This window comes from Notolepis coatsorum, assembly GCF_963971535.1.
Source record: "Notolepis coatsorum genome assembly, chromosome: 1".
Lineage (NCBI taxonomy): Eukaryota > Metazoa > Chordata > Actinopteri > Aulopiformes > Paralepididae > Notolepis > Notolepis coatsorum.
Genome location: NC_140165.1, coordinates 25,275,886 through 25,302,770, shown reverse-complemented (window position 1 = coordinate 25,302,770; position 26,885 = coordinate 25,275,886). Strand labels below are relative to the sequence as shown.

The 26,885-nt window shown below is 46.2% G+C and overlaps 1 protein-coding gene across 1 annotated transcript in view; it reads right to left on the bottom strand.

Moving 5' to 3' along the window:
• LOC311233017 (insulin receptor substrate 2-like) overlaps nucleotides 1-19,989 on the bottom strand; it is a 34,094-nt gene extending 14,105 nt beyond the window's left edge. Inside the window, exons 1-4 of the mRNA XM_084319871.1 lie at nucleotides 19,691-19,989; nucleotides 19,348-19,512; nucleotides 16,664-19,089; nucleotides 15,979-16,484 (exon numbers count right to left, since the gene is read on the bottom strand). Of these exons, the coding sequence (XP_084175997.1) occupies nucleotides 15,979-16,484; nucleotides 16,664-19,089; nucleotides 19,348-19,512; nucleotides 19,691-19,828 (3,235 nt within the window). The 5' untranslated portion in view covers nucleotides 19,829-19,989. The remainder of the gene's footprint in view (nucleotides 1-15,978; nucleotides 16,485-16,663; nucleotides 19,090-19,347; nucleotides 19,513-19,690) is intronic.
• Between the last annotated feature and the right edge of the window lie 6,896 nt (nucleotides 19,990-26,885).

The window sequence follows — 26,885 nt, the reverse complement described above, 5'->3', positions numbered from 1 at the left end:
CACTTCTGGTATTTTGGTGTTAGCCTTTCAATTCCTATTGGTCTATTGGGGGGGGGGCTGACTATAGTTTCAACATTTTGGACCCCAGGAAGAGTATAGTCTCACCTTGGTGTAGACTAATGGGGATCCACAATAAAACTATAAAACAATAAAAACATTCCAGTTCAAAAAGGTAATTCAATCCACTATAAACACTTGACTGGCCAGTGGAGAAAGGAAACGATTTCTGAAACAGGTTTACACAACCTTTTACAGTCATCTTCTTCAACTTTTTATTTTTCAAATTCCAGGACTTTTACAGGTCTTTCCAATGAACTTAGGAACCCGTACTACCAACCCTGCTTAAGGCCCCTAACTCTGACAGGCCTGGAGGCCCCTCAGGGAATGCAATTGGAGAGGAGAAAAGAGGAAAAGAGAGGAGAGGAAAAGAAAAGGAGAGGACAAGAGAGGAGGGGAAAAGAAAAGAGGATAGGAGGAAAATAGAGGAGATGAAAAGAGAGGAGGGGAAGAGAGAGGAAAGAAAAAGAGGAGAGGATAGGAAAAGAAGACACGAGAGGAGAAGAAAAGAAAGGAGATGAGAAAAGAGAGTAGAGGAAAAGAGGAGAGGAGAGAGGTGGAGAGGAGAGGAAAGGGGAGGAGGAGAGGAAAAGAGGGGAGAAGAGAAGAGCAGAGGGGCTGAGTTCAGTCACAGGGACAGATATTTCCGGATGTGTTTATGTGCGCTGTGTGAGGCAACAGAGAGGAAGGGGAGGGGGAGAGTGAGAGAGAGGTGGGAGACAGAATTAATGTACAACAGGAAAATAACAGATGAAGGAAAAAGATAAATAACTAATATTTTGCTGTTCAATGTTAAAGAACATTTTCTATTCAGTGACGTAACACAATTATTTCCGTGACAATATGTTTGTCAACGTCTGTCTATGTTCAGTTGTCTGTGTTTAAATGGGTGAATAGCTGATTTGAAAGTCCCAGGTCTTGATTTTGATTTTGGGTTCATCATTCCTTCAAAGTGTAACTCAATCTATCACCTGCCAAACTTGATGTTCAAATACTTGAAAAGAATACCCATGATTTATTTTCCAGACCTGGGATACAAAATGTCTCCAAAGTTCCATGATTTTTTCCCAGTTTTTTTCCCCAGGACTGTATTACGTAACCCAGCAGTGAGGAGGAATAGTAGAAACGCTGGCTCTTGTCAGCTGCCAAACTGGCAAATGGTGAGTTGTGCCGGGCCGGCCAAATTACCCCGTGTGTGTGTGTGTTCTCATCTGGAGCAGTGGCGGGCTACATTTGGGGAATGCTGGCCATGCAGCTATCTAGCACTGGCTGGCTGGAACATCCTGGCCTACTTTAGTTCCCCTCCTGTGTCACAACACACACACACACGCACGCACGCATGCATTTGTGTGTGTGTGTGACTAAAAACGAGGAGAAAACTAAAAAGAGGGAGGAAGCGAGGGAGCGAGGAGAGAAGGAGGTTCTGTGTTGTGGTCGTGTGGCCGTGGGAAGTGTTATGGTGTAAACTGGCCTGGTGGTCGCTGCGGCAGAAGACTTCCGCTCAACGACAGTGGAGGATGAGCATCGCGCAACTAACTAGCTAGCTAGTGCGCTCTCTTTCCCTCTCTCCCTCTCTCCCTCCCTCTCTCTCCCTCCCTCCCTCTCTCTCTCGCTCTGTCAGAGTAAACAACACAGGTCAGCGGATGGCAGCGGAGATTGGATGCGCGGCCAGGGGCCCAGTGGGTGTTTACACGGTCCAGCGGCTGCTCAGCGATGACACGGCATGTGATGTGATGGGTCACGATGAACACAGGGACCTCACGACAACAGGGCGCGTGACCTGGCGTGGCGGACAGGCGCACACATGTGTACAGTTTATATGCAAATTACGCATGGGTTCAAGCTGAAATAATCTTCTTCTGGAGCCTCCCGACACGGCATGCAGACCACGCGACGCCGAGACCCTCCACTGAAACCCGCGCTACATGAAGTTTCTCTGAAAATGGCATTTAGACAACAGAACACACCTCGGTCCCCCTGTGACTATAGGGTTGGGTACCGAACTACCGACCGAATTACATCGGTACTACCGATTCACACTAGATCAATCGGTACAAAATGTCGGTACGTTTACATATTTAGTACAAGAGTGTAATATTACTAGACAAGAGGGAGCCTTTTTCCACAAATATATATATATTACTGTCCCGTCTCTTGGGTCTTTGGATGGCGAGATAATGTTGATATTTAATCATTTAAAAACATAATACATTTATTTTGTGTGGTGTTTTACAACAATAAATAAAATGTTCTAAATAAATAACAATGTTGAAATTGAGAGAAAAAAATAATAATAATAAACTGAAATAAATCTTTTTGTTATTACAGAAAGATTTAAGTACCGAAAAAAGGTACCGCTGGGTAACCGATACCGAATTCCAGGAACTGGTACTGGTACCGGTATCGTTTCAAATGTGAACGGTACCAAACCCTACCTGTGACCAGACACAACTCCCCCTACAGAGTGGACCGTCGTACCACCTGGGCCAATGCTGGCGCTCAGGAGATGCTCGTGGGCATCGCAGAACCTCCTCTGGTATTGACATGTCTAGAAAGAATATAAACTGCAGACTCGGAATTCCTCGTAAATGTAAACCACCCGACTACTGCAAAGCGTAGTTAAACTACCACCCGACTACTGCAAAATGTAGTTAAACTACCACCAAACTACTGCAAAATGTAGCTAAACTACCACACAACTACTGCAAAATGTAGTTAAACTACCACCCAACTACTGCAAAATGTAGCTAAACTACCACCAGACTACTGCAAAATATAGTGAAACTACCACCCAACTAATGCAACATTTAGTTAAACTACCACCGACTACTGCAAAATGTTGTTAAACTACCCAACTACTACAAAATGCAGTTAAACTACCACCTGACTACTGCTAAATGTAGCTAAACTACCATCAAACTACTGCAAAGTTTTGTTAAAATACTACCCAACTACTGCTAAATATAGTTAAACTACCACCCGGAAACTGCAAAAGGTACTGGTACCGGTATCGTTTCAAATGTGAACGGTACCAAACCCTACCTGTGACCAGACACAACTCCCCCTACAGAGTGGACCGTCGTACCACCTGGGCCAATGCTGGCGCTCAGGAGATGCTCGTGGGCATCGCAGAACCTCCTCTGGTATTGACATGTCTAGAAAGAATATAAACTGCCGACTCGGAATTCCTCGTAAATGTAAACCACCAGACTACTGCAAAGCGTAGTTAAACTACCACCCGACTACTGCAAAATGTAGTTAAACTACCACCCAACTACTGCAAAATGTAGCTAAACTACCACACAACTACTGCAAAATGTAGTTAAACTACCACCCAACTACTGCCAAATGTAGCTAAACTACCACCAGACTACTGCAAAATGTAGCTAAACTACCACCCAACTACTGCAACATTTAGTTAAACTACCACCGACTACTGCAACATTTTGTTAAACTACCCAACTACTACAAAATGCAGTTAAACTACCACCTGACTACCGCAAAATGTAGCTAAACTACCATCAAACTACTGCAAAGTTTTGTTAAAATACTACCTAACTACTGCTAAATGTAGTTAAACTACCACCTACTACCAAGTACCACCCAACAAGTGAACAATTTTAAACTAGAGATGTTCCGATACCATTTTTCCCTTTCCGATCCGATTCCGATACCTAAGCTTTGGGTATCGGCCGATACCGATATTTATCCGATACCAGTGCATAAAAAAAAATTAAAAAAATATATATATAAATTATACCTTTTTTTTTTTTTTTCAGATACTGTTATACTGTTTTTTAGTAATAACTAGAACGTATAGTATTTATTCAACAACAGGTGATTGTATAGATTTGTATTAGTATCATTAATCAATGAGTATGGGCTGCAGCACTGCAGATATACCCTACTCCAATGATCCACACGGTGTTGCACTCGCTACTCAGTGGCTCTGCAGATATACCCTATTCAGTCTGTAAGCTAGTGGCAGATAGAACGTTGTGATTTTTGATGCAAAATAAATATTCAACATTCTCTTTTGAAACTCCGCCTCAGACTCTTATCCTTTGGCACTTGCTGTACTTTGCTTGCAGGTCTGCAGCCATTATTGCTGGATTATGTGAATAGCACCAACTTTAGACACGGTAACGTTATCAAGCTAAGCTAACTGACCTAGCTCGTCTTCCCGCATTGCCATTAAGATAACGTTAGTAATAGTCAGCTAACGCTAGTCCGTAGCTACTTAACTTAAATACAATTCACCGTGGGTGCATTATTGTTGATAGACGGTCACGGACAGTGTTAGGTCCTGGAGAAAGGACAGGCGATCATCTGATTTGATGTAACGTTAAAAGCGGATGTTGTTCCAACTAGCTATCTTTCCAGCTAATGCTATCATAACACCAGCCAAACACATCCCGATTCCCGTCCGAGCTCCCCGTCACACCGCACTGTCGGGGACAATGGAATTTAAGAAAGTGTATCTGCTGTTAAAATGACACAGCATCACACTTTAAAACATGTTCATTTTATAATCCTCACTCTCCGCAGGACTCGGCAGGAGATAAATTACATCATGGGATCGGAGGCTAGAATTTACGTGTACTCGCCGATACCGATAGCAGCATTTTAGGCAGTATCGGCGGCATTTCCGATACCAGTATCGGTATCGGAACAACTCTATTTTAAACTACCACCAAACTATAGCCAAACGTAGTTAACTAGTAATTGAACTGCATGTACTTACTCCATGGTTGTCTACTATGGAGGGTTGAGGTCAGGCAGTGTTGTTCCATCATGGTGTACTGTGGACAGTGTTGCGATGCTCATATCAACACTGGTTGCACGCACGCTAATGACGCCACGTGCACGCTCGCTCCCAGGCGCGCGCTCGCGCTCCCGTGCATTCGCATAAATGTTCCCTCGCATAAGGACAGACTAAAAACAGTGCCTAATTGCCTCTACGAATGGAATGTAACACCTGACGACCGGCGCTATTGATATGCAAAGTAGCCAGGTGGGTCCTGCGAGTTGGTGCATCAGTCGAGTGCAGCGCATTCCTGTGTGCACGCGCGTGCACATCCGTGCGTGTGCGTGCACGCGCTTCTGCTCACAAAACTTTGGTTGCACGGAGTGCAACCTCGTCCCATGAGCAACGCATCACTGACTGTGGACCTGTGAAGCCCATTGGGACAAGTCATTGTGAGACTGGACAACAATATATAAATAAACTTGACATTGAATAGAGGGGACAACCCTAGTGGGAATCCTACATCTACCTAGGGTCCTAGGCCTTAGATATTACACAGCGATAAACCATCTCCTTGTGTTCAATCTCACTTTGTCTGATTTATATTTGCTTTTTATTAATATCATGCAAACCTGGCCATTGATTGATTGATTGATTGAAAACTTTATTAACAGATTGCAGAATGGGTACAATACAGTACAGCTCAATACACACAATTGTTAAGGGGATGCAGACCAGAGAAAGACTTTCGTCTTGTTTACATCAGGGTCCCCCATTTTCAATTAATCGGGAAATTGCGGTCTTAGCAACAAGGCTATTACATTCCTTTCCATTTGCAATATCAATATGAGTGATACATTGTTCAGGCCCAATAGAAGAGAGCGGGGGGGGGGGGGGGGGGGTTCATTATCAGATGAGAGCAGTGAGTTCATTATCAGAGAGCAGTGAGTTCATTATCAGAGAGTGGGGGGTTCATTATCAGAGAGTGGGGGGTTCATTATCAGATGAGAGCAGTGAGTTCATTATCAGAGAGTGGGGGGTTCATTATCAGATGAGAGCAGTGAGTTCATTATCAGAGAGCAGTGAGTTCATTATCAGAGAACGGGGGGTTCATTATCAGAGAACGGGGGGTTCATTATCAGAGAGCAGTGAGTTCATTATCAGAGAACGGGGGGTTCATTATCAGAGAGTGGGGGGTTCATTATCAGAGAGCAGTGAGTTCATTATCAGAGAGTGGGGGGTTCATTATCAGAGAGCAGTGAGTTCATTATCAGAGAGCAGTGAGTTCATTATCAGATGAGAGCAGTGAGTTCATTATCAGAGAGCAGTGAGTTCATTATCAGAGAACGGGGGGTTCATTATCAGAGAGTGGGGGGTTCATTATCAGAGAGTGGGGGGTTCATTATCAGAGAGTGGGGGGTTCATTATCAGAGAGCAGTGAGTTCATTATCAGAGAGTGGGGGGTTCATTATCAGAGAGCAGGGGGTTCATTATCAGAGAGCAGGGGGTTCATTATCAGAGAGCGGGGGGTTCATTATCAGAGAGCAGTGAGTTCATTATCAGAGAGTGGGGGGTTCATTATCAGAGAGTGGGGGGTTCATTATCAGAGAGTGGGGGGTTCATTATCAGAGAGTGGGGGGTTCATTATCAGAGAGCAGTGAGTGCATTATCAGAGAGTGGGGGGTTCATTATCAGAGAGTGGGGGGTTCATTATCAGAGAGTGGGGGGTTCATTATCAGAGAGCGGGGGGTTCATTATCAGAAGAGAGCGGGGTGGTTCATTATCAGAAGAGAGCGGGGGGTTCATTATAAGAAGAGAGCGAGGGGTTCATCCTCAGATGAAGAGGTAGGAGACAGGAACAACAGATGAGATCGGGGGTTCATCCTCAGATGAAGAGGTAGGAGACAGGAACAACAGAGAAGGTTGACTTGGCTAATCTGTAGGGATGCCCCGATCACGTTTTTTGCCACCGATACCGATCACCGATCGTCGTGAGCCATATCGGCCAATACCGATCCGAAACCGATCGTTTTTGATTAAAAAGAAATTAAAAATTATTTTATATAATTTTATTTTATTTTTTTATAAAATATATATATTATATAATTAGACTTGTACTTGTATTATCTGCGAGACATCGCCACCACGCAACAAGTCAAAATGCTCGCTATCTGCAAACAGCTCCACTGTCTGTGTGTACTCTAGTAGCCTCCAGCTCCAAAAAGGATTCTCCGGCGCTGCAGCGGGACCCTATTGGTAACGTTATGCTTTGGTCATTTCACATTCAGCAAGCCCTCAGCTCGAATACGCATTCAATCAATGTTATAAGACATTGATATCAGGAGCTATCTGTAGCTACTGCTAGCCGGCTAGATGACGTTAAGACAACTATTTAGTTCAATCGGACATTTCGTTTTGAACTGTGAACTAACGTCAGCTAACGCAAGCTAACGCAAGCTAACGGAGATATCAACATGGACTACTAGACTTCCTGGGGCATTTGTTGATATCCGGAGCTATCAGTAGCTAGCCGGCTAAATACCGTTAGACAATGCCTACTAAAAGTGAATAGTTGACTGGGTAATTTTGTTTAAACAGTAACGATAGCTAGGTAGCTAACGTTAGCTCAGGTCGAATGCACTATCTAGACTCAGCAGAGGAGGTCCGCCTCCTCTGTGTTTACAAACTCTACACGGGTACGGGCGGGGCTAGGGAGGAGGAGCAGTTTGCAGGTCCTGTGCGTCTGAGACAAGCGAGTGAGATATCCACTTGATCCTTTTTCCGCGATCGGCGAATATGACTAATTATCGGAATTCCCCGATCGCATATTTATACTGATTATCGGCCGATAACGATCGGTGGCCGATCGATCGGGGCATCCCTGCTAATCTGGGTTCGGTACAGAACATCCACCTGGTTGAGCTGTGGCTAGCCAACGTCTACCTCGACTGTACTTCACTTCTAGAAGAGGTTGATGCATGAACAACACGTGACCTCGAACAAAGCACTTCTACTCCTGCATACTTTCTTGGAGTACATTTCAGAGTAAACAGAGTACAAATCTTATCTGGGTATTTTTGCGGCTTTTGCTCGTTAAGTACAGAACGCGGGCGGCGCTTCCTCCACCCCGCCGTGCATTCCGTTAAGCAAGGCGCCACGCGGCTCCCTGGGAACCTCGCTACATTCCGACGGGCGAGTTTAGGCGACATGGGGCCCCCGTGACCAGGAGGCCGGGTCGACGGGGTCGGTCGTCTGGGAGGGTTTTACTGGTACTTTGATCCCGATGCCGTGTCACACGTCTGTTCCTTCACAGGCGCGGCGGCGCACGGCTCTGATAAAAGAAACACCCATATCAGGGCCCTGCCTGCCGCAGGAGGAGGAGGACGCACTTTGACCCCCTTCACCCCGGGTCGTGCCGCGCTGCAGTGGGACAGAATGTTCAGTAAACAAGCGAGCAGCAGGGGCCTCGGCTGGCGCTCCCAGAATCCACCTTGGTCGGGGGGAGGGGGCTCACCAACGGTTTGTTTGTTGCTTTAAAAGGCACTGGCTTTGACCAGCCTGCTCCACCCCCTCCCCACTCCACTTTCTCCTGTGAGCATTCAAGGCTGTGGGCCACCCCCCCCCCCCCCCTCTCTCTCTAAACTAGTGATCAGCCTAATGAGGCTATATATATTTTTTTTTGTTCTTCTCTCTCTCTGTGTCAGTGTCTCTCTCTCTCTGTCACTGTGTCTCTCTCTCTCTCTCTCTCTCTCTCTCTGTGTATAACTGATCAGCCTAATGAGGCTATATATATATATCTTTCTTCTTCTCTTTCTCTCTGTGTCTCTCTCTCTGTGTGTCTCTCTCTCTATAGTATATATCTTTCCTCTCTCTCTCTCTCTGTCTCTCACTCTCTCTCTCTCTCTCTCTCTCTGTGTGTCTTAGTGACCAGCCTAATGATGCAGAAAGGCAGCAGAGTGCACCATTACGCACACATTCGCTCTCCCTCAAACACTGAGCACTGAAAAACAAACAGGCTACTCTTCCTCTCTCATCTCTCTCATCTCTCGCTCTCTCTCTCCCCCTCTCAGCCAAGTGTTGGCGGAGGTATAGACCAGGCAGCTGCACTGGAAAAACAACCCCAGTCTGTGCCAGTCCACATGTATGTGCTTGACTGTTTTTGCTTGCTCTCTCTCTCTCTCTCTCTCTCATACCAAACAGGCGTCCCAGTGAAAATAAAGGCCTCTGCTATCCTATTCAATTGCCTCTCTAAGCCGTGACAAAAACAGGCAAATATGTGCAACACAGAAACTATTTTTTTTTAACCCTTTCACTACCACACTACAGAAGGTTAACATTTCACTACTGTGGCAGTGAAAGGGTTATTAACCTTCTGTAGTGTGGTTGTGAAAGGGTTAACCCTTTGTCGTGTGGCAGTGAAAGGGTTAACCTTCTGTATTGTCGCAGTGAAAGGGTTAATCATTTTGGTAGTGTGGCAGTGAAAGGGTTTAAGCACACATCGCCAGGAATGTGGACGACCGTGACATCTACGTTACCTGTGGCGGTCGCCAACTCGCCACACAACAGAGGCACTTTTAGTGACAACAACCCCCCCTTAAATTAATCAAATTTAATTTATTACCTTTTTTCAACTGCAAAGTAAAACTTTGTCAACATGTTTTATCTAATAAAATAAAGTTCAGTCTGTTCATCTCACTTCAATAATTTTTCTTGCAGAACATGGTATTTTCTCAAGCAGACAGATGTAAACACTGTAATCTGTGTTGCATGTACCTGACAAACTGAACTGTTTGTATTACAGTCATATTCCAACTTAACTGAATGCACATGTGTGTGTGTGTGTGTGTGTGTGTGTGTGGACTACTGTACTATTACAGGTATTGAAATGAACAATGCAACTTCCTTATACAATTTTTTTTTATTATTTTTTTATTATTATGAATAATTAAATATCGATACTTGGCGTCCCTGTATCGATACAGTATAGCCAATGATTGATCTTAATGATTCAAATTAATAGTATACGAGAGCAAACACAAGCGTCAGGCCTCAGATGACCGTGGCCAACAAACACAGCGAGAGGAGCAGAGGGAGGGGGAGGGGGGGGTGTAGTCGTCGTGACCGAAAAGGGGACAAGAGGGTCTGACTTCACCGAACATTTGAAAATTGTTACAAAAAAAATATTGTAGGTACTACAACATATTGGGCAGGGGGGGGGGGGGGGTGGCTGCATTGTACTTGTGTCGGAATTAATGGAGCACGGAATGAAAGCGAAATCTTAACTTAAAATACTGATTCAATAACAGGCCGAGTACCGTTTTCCGGAAGAGGAAACGCTTGTAAGCTAGGACAGGTCTTTTGGGTCATTGTCCTGTAGCCATTGATTTTGTGACCTCACTCTCTGGAAAGTGTGAACGGTGCAGGCAGAGGCCAGGGCTGCGTGGTTGGAGTACACAGGCTACATCAGATGAACGGTGCAGGCAGAGGGCTGCGTGGTTGGAGTACACAGGCTACATCAGATGAACGGTGCAGGCAGAGGGCTGCGTGGTTGGAGTACACAGGCTACATCAGATGAACGGTGCAGGCAGAGGGCTGCGTGGTTGGAGTACACAGGCTACATCAGATGAACGGTGCAGGCAGAGGGCTGCGTGGTTGGAGTACACAGGCTACATCAGATGAACGGTGCAGGCAGAGGGCTGCGTGGTTGGAGTACACAGGCTACATCAGATGAACGGTGCAGGCAGAGGGCTGCGTGGTTGGAGTACACAGGCTACATCAGATGAACGGTGCAGGCAGAGGGCTGCGTGGTTGGAGTACTAGAGCTGCCGCGGTATTGATATTTTCCTTACCGCACGAATTTGCGAAATATTTCCTACCGCCGCGGTAATTACCGCACAGTGCACACAAAAAAAAAAAAAAGTTTGAATGCATTTTTTTTTTTTAGTAGTCTACTCTTATAGCCTGCCTCTAGTCTAATGGCGCGTTTCCACTGCATAGTACCTACTCGACTCGACCCGCTTTAGGCACCTGGTACTTCGTTCCTTTTCCACTGCAGCCAGGTACTACTCTGTTTGTCTCCGACGTGGGGATGCAGGCGGGGCCGCTCGCTTGTCTACACTGAAAGCTCCGTGGGCATAGATGTCCGAGGGCTTGCAGCAAGCCAGAGTTTAACACAGTTTCAATCAATCAATCAATCAATAACAACATTAACCAGACTCTCGTTGCGTCTATTCTGCCAAAGCTAACGTTACCTCTCATTGTGTATTCTACCAAGCAAACCCGGGTTTAACGTTACCTCTCGTGTATATCGGCTGACGGTAGTATTAGGCTAATAATAACAACAACAAACTTAACACATCAGCGATCTTGTTGTGACACTAAACTCTCCGCTCGGTGGTAAATTGGGTTGATGTCGGTTTTGTTTCATCAATAAATAAGGCAGAATACACAGTGAATCCATTCTTTTTTGTTTATTGCTTGGTTCTGTCGCAAACAAATCCTGAATGAAATGCATCCTTAGCGAGGCAGTAAAGATGGCGGCGTTCTGTTTTCGTTCAGAGGCTACAAAGTGTGACGCGTCTCTCTTCTGACCAGTCAGTGGTCTGCAATGTTTCACATGTCTTTTCTGGTACCACTTCTACCCAATAGGGTCGCTTGGAACCGAGTAGGGTATATCTGCAGAGCCGCAAGCCGCAAGCCAACTTTATTATTATGATAAAAAAACAGCGGTGACGCGGTATTCAGCCTAACTCTGCGGTGAGCGTGATGCAACAGCGATACCGCGGTAATGCGGTTATCGCGGCAGCTCTATGGAGTACACAGGCTACATCAGATGAACGGTGCAGGCAGAGGGCTGTGTGGTTGGAGTACACAGGCTACATCAGATGAACGGTGCAGGCAGAGGGCTGTGTGGTTGGAGTACACAGGCTACATCAGATGAACGGTGCAGGCAGAGGGCTGCGTGGTTGGAGTACACAGGCTACATCAGATGAACGGTGCAGGCAGAGGGCTGCGTGGTTGGAGTACACAGGCTACATCAGATGAACGGTGCAGGCAGAGGGCTGCGTGGTTGGAGTACACAGGCTACATCAGATGAACGGTGCAGGCAGAGGGCTGCGTGGTTGGAGTACACAGGCTACATCAGATGAACGGTGCAGGCAGAGGGCTGTGTGGTTGGAGTACACAGGCTACATCAGATGAACGGTGCAGGCAGAGGGCTGCGTGGTTGGAGTACACAGGCTACATCAGATGAACGGTGCTCTCGTCAATTTGGTCGATCTGCTTTTGGTTTACAACTCAGATTCGGAAGTTGTGCTTGCCAGTGCTGTGTAGAGTTGTGTGAGAGTAGCCATGGTGATTTTGAGTCAGGAAACGCATCGAGAGTAACTGCAAAATGTATCAAGCCGCGAGCGATGGCCGACGTGCAGTAGAACCAGCCCTGCCAGCACCGTGGCCCCGACTTCCCCTTGGTGGTAAACTCACAACATAAATGGACACCGGAAAACTAACAAATGTAAGACATACCTGCCCTGGGTTAGAAGCTTTTCATCTTCCAGAAAATAGTGCTCCAGCGTCTATTATCGAATATGTATTTTTGTAGTTTTAATTTAGCTATAACGTTGCACTCCATTCATTTCCTCATTGAGCTGACTGGGCGAGATAACTTTGAAGAGACGCTCTCTCCCCCAAAAGGTTTGGAAGCGCGTTCTCAACGAAGGCGCAGGCATGAGTACAGCGCAGGCTTCATCTTCCAACATGTTGTATTGCCCTCTAATAATAACATAATTTGTTTTAACACATTGAGTGCCAGCAGGGGGCGCACGATTTATCGCTTGAATGCCAGCCTTTTGGGACTGATTTTCCGATTTCATGATTTTCGTGGAGCTATTTCTATATTCTATATTATGGCTATCAGGGGAGGAAACTAACTTTTTGGCTTACCAGCCAACTGGCGAGTATCTGATTTTTTTTACCAGACAAACAGATTTTTTACTAGCCAAAAAAAATCGCTAATTGTGATAATTACTTCTTTGTACGTCTTCGTCTAAATTGATTTTCAATCATAGTAAAAATCACACCGTGTCTCTACTCTTTAAAATATTTATTAGCATAAAACATTAATAACAGTCTCTACTCTTCACAATATTAGCATACAACATGTATTAATCACACTGTCTCTACTCTTCAAAATATTAGGATATCACATATTAACATGAAAGAGGGAACTATTCTGGACTGGGTTAGGCTGAACTAGGCAGTGAAAGATGCTGGGCTGGACTAGGTTGGACTGGGTTGGGCTGGTCTAGGTTGGACTGAGTTGGGCAGTGAAAGAACCAAGCATTTCACTGTAATGTAATAGCTAAATAAAACAACTTGACTTGTTACATTTGCACTCTGGTTGTATGCCAAATGTATTCTGGTTGTACTGTACTTGTGCTGTAAGATGACAATACATTGGAACCGAATCGACAACGCTAGGGGTTCAGCAGGTGTATTCTGAATGCCAAGTATGACAACATCACCGTTGTGAAGGGCATATGGGCGAGTGGTGATATGGGGGGAAACCCGGTAATAATAAAATGTCACTCGGCTGCATTTAAGCAAAGCCGCTCAGTATAGTCCACTATGTTGAACGCGCGTTATGGTAGCTTGTTACATGCTAGGTAGCTAGCCGGCTAATGCTGGTTGACTTGTCATTCTCATCCGACTCGAAGGAGACGTGTCGTGTGCTGTTGTTCGCCCCCATGTCAGACCGCACTGATATCCGAAAGCGACGACTCTACATGCAATTATTTTCATCCACTGATGTGTTTTTGTCTAAGTTTGTCTACGTTGTCAAGCCGGTGGCAGGAGTCTGTAGGTCCGCGCGCAGTGATCTGTCCACTTCCCCTAGATGGGCGGCATCTTCTAGAAAATGAGTGTTCATTGGAGGAGCTTAGAGCGCATCTGTACAACGATGATGTTCATTGGTTATGGTTGGATTATTATGAGGCGCAAATGGGAGGAATCAAGGGGGGAGTCAGAGTTCGGCTTGTGCCAGTGAGCGAATCAGCAGATTGCAGAATGATTTTTTTGTTTTGTTTTGTAATTACTAGTACTCGCCAGACTGGCGAGTGCTCTTCATGAATTACTCGCCAAACGCAAAAAATACTCAAATTTTTGGCCTAATTTCCTCCCCTGATGGCTATGTGTCTAATACGCCCATCGCTTATCAATGACTTGCTTGCAGTCAACATGTACGAAACAGATCGGTACATTTCCGTTTTATACCGTTTTGAAAAACTGAAGTTTTTGGAAATTTCTAGAAAAAAATTAAAGATTCCGCGTAAATAGCCATTTACTGGAATACACACAACACGTTGTCATTTTCCGGCTGATATGTGAATCGTTTTCAAATGAACGCTATATTATCGATAGTATGTGTACTTATGCACGCTAGAGAAGCGGGCTGAAAAATCGATTATCTATGACCTGGTCAGCGCTCATATACACACATAGGGGACACGTTGTGGAATATGTGAAAAAAACATCTGATTACCCCAAGACTGGTAAAATAGATTTCTTACCTCACATCAGATGTTCTACAAAAAGATTATTCCAATTCCTGATCGCCATTCCAAATATCGATCGTGTTTATTGATCCAATGATCGAACCTCGAAACACATATTCCACGCTGCTCTGAGGGTCTCCAGTGAATGCAATCGTCTCGGGTTACATGCCTGAGAAGTAAAATGTGGAATCCGGGTTTTTTTCCCCCCATGCATTTCCATCGAGTCCAATCCAATGGGTGCATTACCATCCGGGAGACGATAGGGGGCGGTATTTTCCCTTTTCGAGGTCAGAGCCAGTCCGAATGATAACGTGAGGCTGGATTGATGAAAAATGAATGGATATCGCTAATAAAAGCAATAGCGATTAAATAACGAGATTTCTCGTCGTTGGCACTCAACGCAATGCATGGCGGCGAACAACAGGATTTCTCGTTGTTGGCACTCAAAGTGTTAAATGGCCGTTGTTCCCCTTTAATGTCACTCTCACACACACACACACAGACAGAGTGGTGTTTGGGATATTCTTGGATACAGTATTGATCATGGGACACATGGACAGGGTCATCTCAACTATAGTGCCACAGTTGCTGCATCCTGATGAGTGCCCAAATGGAAGGACAAACCGCCGGAAATCCCCCGGGGCTCGGAGTGACATCACAGTGTCAGTCAGAGTGACATCACAATGGAAACAAGCGTACACAACTTTGTGAGAACAAACAGCGTATCATCACCAAGGTGCTTTTTCATGCTCCCCCCCCCCCCCCTCCCCCCCACAGTATTACCCATCACATGCACCGTAGACGCTGGACGGCCTCTAAAAATAGCTCCATTTACAATTCTGTGAAACACAGTGTTCATTGAACGTGATTCACACGGCCGGCCATTTTGCTCTCGTGCTCGGGTTGGGATTCCCTTTCCATCCGGGTTTCCCACCTCTTGTAAGAAAATAAATATACATCTATGGAGATTCTTCACATAATTAAAACAGAATCGGTCATTTTACATCATAGCCATCCAGTATGCATTCTAAAATAAAACATTTAAAAAAAGGAACAATTTTAAATTGTGCCTATGCCCACTTTAATTAGAGCGACGGCATGACATATCCTGCCTCGATATTGTGCCTCTAGTCTACGCACAAGCCTGTTCGCTTCATTGCCTCTCTGCGTCAGGCCAGTGACGTTTGAAAGGAACCCGGGGCCACCTGCACGCTTTCTCTCTTTAGAGTAAACAAACACTTTCATTTTGAATGACCCCCCCTCCCCCAGTTATGCCCGTTTTTCTTTTTTTGTATTAACTTTTTTTACTGTTTAAAGGAGTTTCCTGTCCTTCAAACGTTTTTCACGGCACACCGCAGCAGTATTATTATTTAGCCTATACAATAAATAATAATAAACAATAATAAACTATTAAAAATAATAAAAGAAAATCATGAACTGGTTGCCATCACAACATACTGGTGGAGGCTCCCAGATACACAGGGAAATAGATTATGTTCCATTCATCCAAATTAAATCCAATCCATCTCATATTTCATATACCGACAGCACAACCTGTGTGAACTCCACATTTAGACACGGAGTGTGCGTCAGTCATTCACTCCTAATGTAAGCTGCACTCACCTTTCGCAGTAGTCGCGGCCTCCTTGAATCCCAAACAGACATACGGTGTGGCGTGTAATCCATTGATGCCACCCTTGCAGCTGCCCGTGGGCTTGAAGCCAACCAGGTCCTGGCACGTCTCTATGTCCCCGCTCTCCAACAGGTTCAGAGCGATGTAGTTCAGGCCGTTCTGGAAGCCGGCCGACGTCCGCCGGCTCATGGGGCTGCCGCCGCACTCCTCGTCCGAGCCCTCGCTGCTCCGGGACGAGATGTTCTCTACCGAGCTGTGCCTCTTGGCCATCGCCTCGCCGCGGGCGTAGGAGGGGAACACGGGCGTGACCGTTGCGGTGGAGGAGAAGGTCTCGGAGCTGTGGCGTCGGCGGTCCTGGGGGTCGGCCCGGATCACCTTGGCCGAGCGATCCGGGTCCACCGCCGGCGAGGTGGCTCCCAGCAGGAACACCCCGATACCCCCTGTGATCCCCGGGTCCTGCTCCTCCAGGGGGAGCCTCCTCTCCCTGCCGCTCGTGCTGAAAAGCACACATTTAGTACATATTACATTCATGAACGCGCTCAGACTACATATTGAGTTAATTAGGTTGATTACAGTTTAAGCCCTCTCTTGGATGGGTGAATTAAATTGTATTATGACACAGCTATATTATCATTATAATACAGCTTTATTATGACACAGCTATATCCTACGTACTTCTCTATGGTCTGAGGAACGAGCTGCGGAGGCGTGCTGGCCATCCCGAAGGTCATCTCGGTGTAGTCACTCGTCACGTCATCGGAGAGGCCTTGAGAGCCCCCCTCACTGCCCAGATGGTACGCCCCGTCCTCCTCCGTGCAGGGGCAAGTGGACAACTCTGGGAGCGTGTCCAAATGTTCGGCGGGGGTGTCGCCCGCCTTGGGCGAGCGCGACACCAGCTCCAGGTTCATGTAGTCGGAGAGCGGGGACCTCCTCCGGCCGCCGCCGCTGGAGCCCAGGGACGACGAGCGACTCTCCGTGGACGCGGCGGAGGGGGGCGAGAACTTGCGGCTGCTGAAGTCAATGTTGATGTACTCCCCCGGGCTGCGGGGCTCCCCGGGCAGAGGGTGCTCGTTCATGCTGGGAAGCGTTCTGAGGGTGTCCAGCGACAGCCTGTTGGGCCTGCCCAGCCGCCCCCGGTGGGGCGGGTTCTCGGCCCGACCGGGTCTGACGGGGGAGGGCGCCGGGGGGCTGAGGGCCGAGGTCTGAGTCACGCTGGGCTGCATCGTCAAATAGTAGTCCGACTCCCCCTCTCTCTGTCTTTGGCTCTGAGGGCTCATCATCACATACTGGCTGCCGTTGTCGTCGCTCTTGGAAGCCTGCGGTTTAGCGAGGTACGGTAGGGAGCTGGCCGAGTAGGTCGGCCTGACCGACGGTGGCTCGCTGGGAAGCGGTCCCAGGTAGTAGTCGGGGGGCGTCTGGAGCTGGGTCGGGTTGCCCGGCGACATGTTCATGTATTCTCCGCCACTGGCTAGCCGGCTGTCGGGGCTCTCGACGGAGGACTTGGAGCCGCACCACATCCTCATGTAGCCGCTGTCCTCCAGTGACCCACTGCCGGGGGAGTTGGTCTTGTAGCCGCCTCCCATCGCCTGCGGGTGCACCCGGGGGTTGATTATCTGCTTCGGGGCCGAGACGCACATCGGGCTCATGGGCACGTAGTTATCGGCCTTGGCGCCCACCGGCGCTGCTCCGGGCGTCATGGGCATGTAGCCGTCCTCTGCCAGGTTGCTACTGGAGCTCCTAGAGGAGCCGATGTCGATGTCGCCGTAGTCCTCGGGGTAGGACACTTTGGGGGAGGCGGAGTGAGAGCCGTGGCCACACGCGGCCCGCATGAGCGTGTACTCGTCCAGGGAGGCCGAGGAGAGCTGCGTCGGGGCCCTCTGCTGACGCGGCGTGGTGAGGGAGTAGGTGCGCTTCCTGTACGTCTTCTCCGCCGCCAGGCTCTCCCCCCCGCCGCCGCTGTGCCTGTGGCCGCCAGGCCCGTCCATCATCATGTAACCGCACGGGTCGCCAGCCTCGCGAGAAGGTGGCGTGCTGGAGAGGGAGTCGGGGGTGTCGCTGCGGGTCAGCGGAAGGTACCTGGGGTCACCAGGGCTGGAGCCGTACTCATCGCACAGCATGAAGCCGGTGTCAGTTAAGGAGCCCGAAATGGAGGCGCTGCAGCTAAACGGCCGCTGGACCTTGTCAGGGGTGGAGTTATTGGTCCCTCTTCTGGGGGACATGCTGAGGGGGCTGGAGGCTGCCGGAGGTGAGTTGGACACAGGCATGGATCTACTGTGCTGGAGGTTCGACAAGGACTCCAGCATCCTGCAGGTGCGCCCACTGCTGAGGGTGTGTGACCTAATTAGGTGATTTCCAGAGTTAGGGCTGGTGGGACTCCCGCTCACAGATATGGACATGGACACCGGCCGGGCCATGCTTCCATCTCCTTCACTCGCCGTTCTTATCCGACAGGATGTGAACTTTTGTCCGGGAGACGACGTGACCGCTACGCTGTCCGTCCTGGACCGTCTCACCAGCCCCGTTTGACTCGGGGGGAGGTGGTTGAGATGACGGCGCGTGGGCACGGAGATGGGGTTGGTGCTGGCGGACTGACTTTTGCTCCGTGGCCTGAACTCGGACAGCTCTTTCATGGCCTTCATGGCCTCCAGGATGGTCTCGTGGATGTTCTGCGCCACCACGGGGTCCTCCGCCTGCATCCAGAACTCCCCGGGTCCCGTGACCGCGGAGCGACCCACCTCGATGAAGAAGAACGTGTCCGAGTGGCCGCAGCGTCGGATGTTCATGAGCTGCAAGCTGACCGCCGCCACCTCCGAGTTCAGCTTCACGAAGCCGATCGTCCGCTCGGACAGACACAGCCGGTACACCCCGGTCAGGTTCTTGGTCTGACCCAGTCCTTTGGACTTCAAGTTGACCTGCCACACTTCCCTATATGCCGCCGTCGCGGGCGCAACCAGGCCGTAGCTCGCCTCGTCGAAGCCCACCAGAGAGGACGTGGAGGCGGGGCCGTCGTACGCTTTCCCCTCGGCTATTAGATCGGTCAGAACCACATACCAGCTCTCCTGCTCCTGCTCGCTCTCGGCCGCCACGGCGAAGTACTCGTCCTTGAATGAATGAATGAAAACTTTATTTAACAGATAGCAGAATGGGTACAATACAGTACGGCTCAATACACACAATTGTTAAGGGGATGCAGACCAGAGAAAGACGTTTGTCTTGTTTACATCAGGGTCCCCCATTTTCAATTCATAGTGACATTTATGACATACACACACAACATACATGACATTTATGGCATAGGGGACATACATGACATACAGGTATTTAGTACTGTTTGTTACATTTGTGACATAAGATATTACCTTGGTGTAGAGGGCGACCAGGTGTCTGTGTTTGGCGTCGGCGCGCTTGTTTACGCACAGACACGAATCCAAAGGGATGACCCGCTTCGCGGCGCCGGACTTGTTCCTCCACTTCTTCTCACTCTCGTAGTACTCCAGCCGGGCAGGGGACGAGTCCGTGTGCTCCTTGAATGAATTTATGAATGAAAACTTTATTTAACAGATTGCAGAATGGGTACAATACAGTACGGCTCAATACACACAATTGTTAAGGGGATGCAGACCACAGAAAGACGTTTGTCTTGTTTACATCAGGGTCCCCCATTTTCAATTCATAGTGACATTTATGACATACACAACATACCTTCAACACGAAGAAGCGCCGGTGTCCGTGTTTCTGCTTCTTCAGGTAGCCGCACTTCTTGACGTCGCTCGTCACGTTATTATTATTATTAGATAATAACAGGTGTCCTCCCGTCGCCGCCGCCGGAGGACTTGCCATGTCTCTGACGCGTCCTGCGCTTTTCTGTTCCGTTTTTTTTTGCCGCAACTCCTATTATATATAATATTATTATCTTAAACGCAAAAAATATATATATATGTGTGTGTGTGTATAAAGTAAACCCGTGTTCTATTCCATAGCCGATAATCCTGCCCGCAGCGGTTGCCACTACAGCGACTGAGCTGCATGGAACAACAACATGTGACGCTGCTGCGCTCAGAACGCGGAGTCATAATAAAAGGCGGTGCGCGGCTGGAAGGGGCGCGCCTGTCAATCAAGCAGATTTAGCTCAGCTCATTGGACTCATTGGCTGAACGAGCTGGAAAAAAGACCCTCCCCCTTTTCAACCTTTTCGTTTTGAGAGACAACAGTTTGTGTAATCGCCCCCCCTGTACAGTACAATAACGAATAGTGTATAGTTGTAGTTGTAATATTATATGATATTTTTTGTTGCATATTGTCATTATGTCGTTTTGAAATAGGCCAATCGCTGAGTGAATAACGCACCACGCAGTACTGTATTTGCAAATCTGGTATGTCATTGTATGTAGCAGTAGGCCTACTGACTATCTGTATGTCGTGTATGTCATATGTTATGATGAATTGAAAATGGGGGACCCTAATGTAAACAAGATGAAATGGTCTGCCTGACTGCCTCCCCTTAACAATTGTATCATGTATTGAGCTGTACTGTATTGTACCCATTCTGCAATCTGTTAATAAAGTTTTCAATCAATCAATCAACAATTGGAATCCCCCTGTGAACAACACAATCACTGATCAATAAACACTTAAATGTCTGGATGTAACAGTAGCATATATCTGTATGTCCACTCCAGTATGTCTGTCATACATGTTATGATGAATTGAAAATGGGGGACCCTGATCTCGGCCTGATGTAAACAAGACGAAATCTTTCTCTGGTCTGCATCAGCATCCCCAACAACATGTGTGTGTATTGAGCCGTATATTGTACCCATTCTGCAATCTGTCAATTTCAATCAATATAATCAATGGATCAATAGGAATGGATACTTTGACTCTCTATCCAATAAGCCTGCATGTTATGTATTCCGTTGTTATGGCTGCAATCACGTTTCGCAGCCAGGAACACTGAGAAAACACCCCGAGCGCCCCACTTGTTACATAACTCCAGCTCTGGCCTATTTTTATGTGCGCTGGGTATTCCTGTCCAGCTGGAGTCCTATTTTCCAAGTGCAATACCTCACCATTGCATTATGCGCACAATACGATTCTATGAGATGGACATCGTGTGTGGTTTATCATTTTGCCGTTATCTGTCTTAAACATATTATCCCAGCATACAAAACAACAGCCAGACACAATGCAAAATACAAACGGAGAACGCGTTACATGATGTAAGTTAGTAACATAAGAGAGGCCGTCTATACATGATTGATGACGCCGTCTTTATACTGTCCACGTATATTGTTTTCCTCCAGTTAAAAAAAAACTAAACAAAACACCCAGATGCCAGATCACAGTGTGGAATGAAAACCAAATGCAGTCAAGAGATTCAGAGGCGAACAGGGGGATGCTGCCATCGTCTGGCTGTTCAACCGTCGACGCTGCAGTAACCAACCGAGATGCTTCCAGCTGCAGCTCCGGAGACCAGCGCTTACAAGCCCCGCACATACAAGCACCGCACATAGCAACCCCTCGCTTCCATTGGCTGATTTTGGTGACGTGATTTGGGTCCCACCCAATGGCTGAAGTTCTGCAGACGCCTCTCTGATTGGTTGGGCTCCATTTCTGCAGCCCCCTCTTTGATTGGTTGAGCGAAGCCCCTCTCTGATTGGTTTAGCTCGCCATGCGGTAAAATGCGGATGTTAATGTTATCATCTCAAGAAGATACAAATAAATATACTACCAGATTCGCGTTTATAACGTTATTTCGCGTGACTTCGCGGTTTATTCATAACGTTATGCACATTTCACAACACAGCCAGCTGTCAGAAACTGTACATTGTAACGTTATATGTTTATTCACGTAACGTTATTTCACGTGACGCGTTCAACTTGTTTACACTCCCCACTTACTGAAACTGTACCATGACGCACTCCCCACTTAACCCAGTTAATGCCTTAACTAGACAGTTAACAATATAACATTTAGATTAATTAACCCAGTTAATGCCTTAACTAGACAGTTAACAATATAACATTTAGATTAACACAGTTAATGCCTAACTAGACAGTTAACAATATAACATTTAGATAGAGAGGCTGGTGGTCAAGTCAAGAGTTTTATTTGTCACAAGTTGTTTATTTGCATACACGTTTATGGGACAGTTTTCTACACCTGACTGAACGGTCTGGGGACAAATGATTAAGGTGGGGTTACAATGATATCAAGGATGAATATGAAAAAGGGGATCTGATCTGATGGTACTTGTACTTTATAATGTGTTATATATGTATGTACATGGATTTTATGTCCGGATGGTATATCTATGGAATGGTCACTGTCTCTATCACACTCTCATATGTGCATGTTTAGCCGCATACAAGTATCTAGGATACACATATTCGTATGTGTACATAATAGGTTTACACACACTCATATGCACAAGGCTAAGTTATACATGTCAGGGGCACACATACATGCACATACTCACTTATAGGAAATAGGCATACACACACCTACATATACACATAGTTGAGGTATAGGCTCTCACTGACACATATGGGGGATATACATGTACATAGGACACACACACATACGTAGCTGAGACGCACATATATATGCACACCTGAGATATACACTCACATAGGGGGCGGAGGCACACATGGATACGAGACACACACAAGAGATAGGAGTACAGTCGCATACCTGGAAGATGCACACACACACACATGTGAGGCATGTACACATGCTTACGTACACAGCCCTCACCCAACCCACCCAACCCCACCCCACCAACCTCCTCCAATGTACAGTTTCTACGCCAAATGTATATACACTCCTTTTCTGGACACTTTTGTATCACAAACAGTACTGTATTTGCAAATCTGATATGTCATAAATGTATAGATGTAGCAGTACTGTCTATCTGTATGTCATGTATGTCATATATGTTATGATGAATTGAAAATGGGGGACCCTGATGTAAACAAGATGAAAGTCTTTCTCTGGTCTGCATCCCCTTAACAATTGTATGTATTGAGATGTACTGTACTGTACCCATTCTGCAATCTGTTAATAAACTTTTCAATCAATCAATCAATCAATTCAATCAATCAATCAATACACGTACCCACATACATATGTTGGAGACACACATGCATGCATGCTATCATGCACACCTACATGTGTCTGGGACGCTTTCTCTCACATGCAATATGGAGAAGGGTGGCATCCCGATAGAGGATGCAGCACATACCTGCTCGCAGGTAGATCGGTCTACATGCAAAGTATATATATCAGGGATGTATACGCACAATGTATAGTATAGTATTTTTCTTTTTTTCGTAAGTCTTTTTTATTTTCCATGTCAGTTGTACCCATTCTGCAATCTGTTAATAAACTTTTCAATCAATCAATCAATCAATTCAATCAATCAATCAATCAATACACGTACCCACATACATATGTTGGAGACACACATGCATGCATGCTATCATGCACACCTACATGTGTCTGGGACGCTTACCGAACACTGTGACCTCATTTTCTTCTTCTAAATTCATGCTATATTATGTTATTATGTTATTTGATACTATCTTGTCTAGCACAGTCTCTGGAGCGTAACAGTAAGAAGCATTTTGTATGAAAGTATTCTGTACTTCTGTATGACAACTATTAAAGAACTTGAACTTGAACTTGAGTTGTTAATGTATTTGTATGAGTCCTTTACATGTTTTGTATGTTCTTACAAAAAAGAAAAAGGCAAATCTTGGAAGTTGCATATGGTGATGTGGAAAGAGATGTTTTGAATATTGGAGAGATTTGTGCAAAAAATATCAAAAAAAAAAAAAAAATTAAATGCGGGTGGTCGTGCCCGCAAAGATGTGCATAATACAATAGTAATAACATATAATAGAATCCAATAGAACGACATTGTGCAATAAAACAAGTAAACAGAGTAGGGCATATCGGTATATGTACATAAGTTATTTACAGAGCATGGTAGGACATGCTAGGTCCTGTGGTAGTGCAATATTAGCTACGGATGAGGCACTGGGTCTTTATGTACATGCTATATTGGTGGTCAATGTCACTTCGGATTGCTACGACACATCTCTACTGCTTGTGACAGGCTGTGGTGCGTTCCAGACTTTACTCCTGTTGGGAAACTATAGCGATGGTCTGTGCTCACCACACTTTTCTTCGGCCTCCCCGCAGCGAGCCGTCGTCGACCCCCGAGCTTCATTTTACGACGGGCAACAGAGGTGGGTTGAGCCGCTATACTTGGCCCAGCACGGTTAGCGACTCGCCTGAGTGCGTGTGCACGTTTTGATGCATGGCTGATACCAGAGCGGCCGAAGGTGTGTAGCGCTGACAGCAGCTTGGAGGGATTCCCCTTCAGCTGATTGAAGGTCTTTATCATGGCTTTATCATCACCACCCTCTGTAGAGCCTCTTGCTCTGCCTTTGTGCAGCTGGATAACCACACAGACTTCACACAGACTGTCTGTACAATACTGCTGTAGGCCTATAATACTTATGTAAATAAGTAAGGCAATTGAAATATATCTGCAGTACAGCTCAATACACACAATTGTTAAGGGGATGCAGACCAGAGAAAGACTTCCGTCTTGTTTACATCAGGGTCCCCCATTTTCAATTCATCATAAATGTACAGTTCCCTCCCCCTTGTATATATTTACTGTATGTCACAAATGTAACAGTACTGCATGGTCTGCATCCCCTTAACAATTGTGTGTATTGAGCTGTACTGCATTCTGCAATCTGTTAATAAAGTTTTCAATCAATCAATCAATCAATCAATCAATCAATCAATCAATCAATCGGTCACTGTACCCATTCTGCAATCTGTTAATAAAGTTTTCAATCAATCAATCAATCAATCAATCAATCAATCGGTCAGGTCACGTGTACCCATTCTACAATCTGTTAATAAAGTTTTCAATCAATCAATCAGGGCCTGTGGTCACGTGTACCCATTCGGCAATCTGTTAATAAAGTTTTCAATCAATCAATCAATCTGTTAATAAAGTTTTCAATCAATCAATCAATGAATCAATGAATCAATCAATCAATCAATCAATCAATCAATCAATCCCGCAGTGCAACGTGACCCAAATCATACGGCAATCTGTTAATAAAGTTTTCAATCAATCAATCAATCAATCCCACAGTGCAACGTGCAACGTGACCCAAAATCACGTGACCAAAATCAGCCAATGGAAGCGAGGGGTTGCTATGTGCGGGCTTGTATGTGCGGGGCTTGTACGCGCTGGTCTCCGGAGCTGCAGCTGGGTACTATTGAACCAACCTCAAGATTCAAGATTCAAGAGTTTTATTTGTCACATTCACATACACACACGAGACATGCAGTGGAATGTAGGTGGACATGCCTGCCTTGATTGTGCAAAAATACAAAATAGAATAATAAAATAAAATAGAGTAGACATGATACAAAGGTAATAAGAATAAAATACAATGCTAAGCTTAAGAATAAAGGCAATGAGTAATATATACAATAATATACAAATATACAGATCTGTTTTTTTTTGTGACCTTTTTGTAGTGTATTTGTGTGGGTGTGTGAGCGAGTAAGTGTGTGTGCGTGCGTGTGCGTTTGCGTGTGGAGAGATTAGTGTTCAGTGTTCTGATTGGGGGAAGAAGCTGAGTCTTAATTGATTTTCACCTAGTTTTGGTATAAAATGTACTATAAACCCGACTATGAATGATATATCAACAAACCCTTCTGGAATTAGAAGCAGGATATGGATGGGAAGAAATGTGGAAAGTTTGGTGTGTGTACTGTAGGCAGGGCCGCGTCAGGGGGTGTGCGAGCAGTGTGGTCGCACAGGGCCTCGCGGGAAGGGGGTCCTCGCACAATTTTTATTTTTTTATTTTTTATTTTTTTTATTATTATTTTTTATTTTATTTATTTTTTTACGAGCCCCCCTTCCCGCGAGGCCCTTTTTCATCACAGACCTAAAATCTAGTTTTGCTTATATGCTTATATATTTCACATTAGACACGTTTGTAGAATGTGTCTGACTTGTTCCTGGCTCTGCAGCAGACATACTATTGGTTTTAACGAAGGGAGGGGTTACTTACATGTGTACAGTCGGCCGGTGTGCGTCAGCTGCGTTTGACTATTTCGCGCATGCAGCATTGAGGTTATGCTTAGTTATGCCAGCCAAGACGAAGAGGACGGTCATTCGGCAGATGGACTGAAGATGAAAGTTGTTGCATGTTAGACAGTTCATTCAGGCTAGCCATGTCGGCTTAGCTAAAGGCAGGGACAGCTAGTTAGCTTTAGCTACGTTATAATATCGAGTGCTAACGTGTGGTTCAGTCGGGATAGCCATGATGATGTCGGCTAGTAGCTAGCTTAGCTAAAGGCTAACTAGCGTTAGCTAACCTAGAGAGAGCGCGTGCAGCATTGTTATGCCAAGATGAAGAGGACGGTCATTCGGCAGATGAACTTCGTCAACTCCACGCGGTTGTCTCCATTCTCTTGGACGTTTGGTGAGTTTTTAATGCACTCTATTCTATTCCCGCCGTGGATATATCTCTCTCTCTCTCGGGCCGGCTAGCTATTGTGGCTAAGGCTAACGTTATGTTGGCTAACGTTATATTGAGCCAAACGGGCCGGCTAGCTGTTGTAGCTAATGTTATATTGAGCCAAAGCGGGCCGGCTAGCTAACGTAGCTAATGTTATATTGAGCCAAACGGGCCGGCTAGCTGTTGTAGCTAATGTTATATTGAGCCAAGCGGGCCGGCTAGCTAACGTAGCTAGCTCATACATGCTCTCTCTCTAACACACACACACACAGACATGCTCTCTCTCTCTAACACACAAACACACATGCTCTCTCTCTCTCTCTCTCTCTCTCTC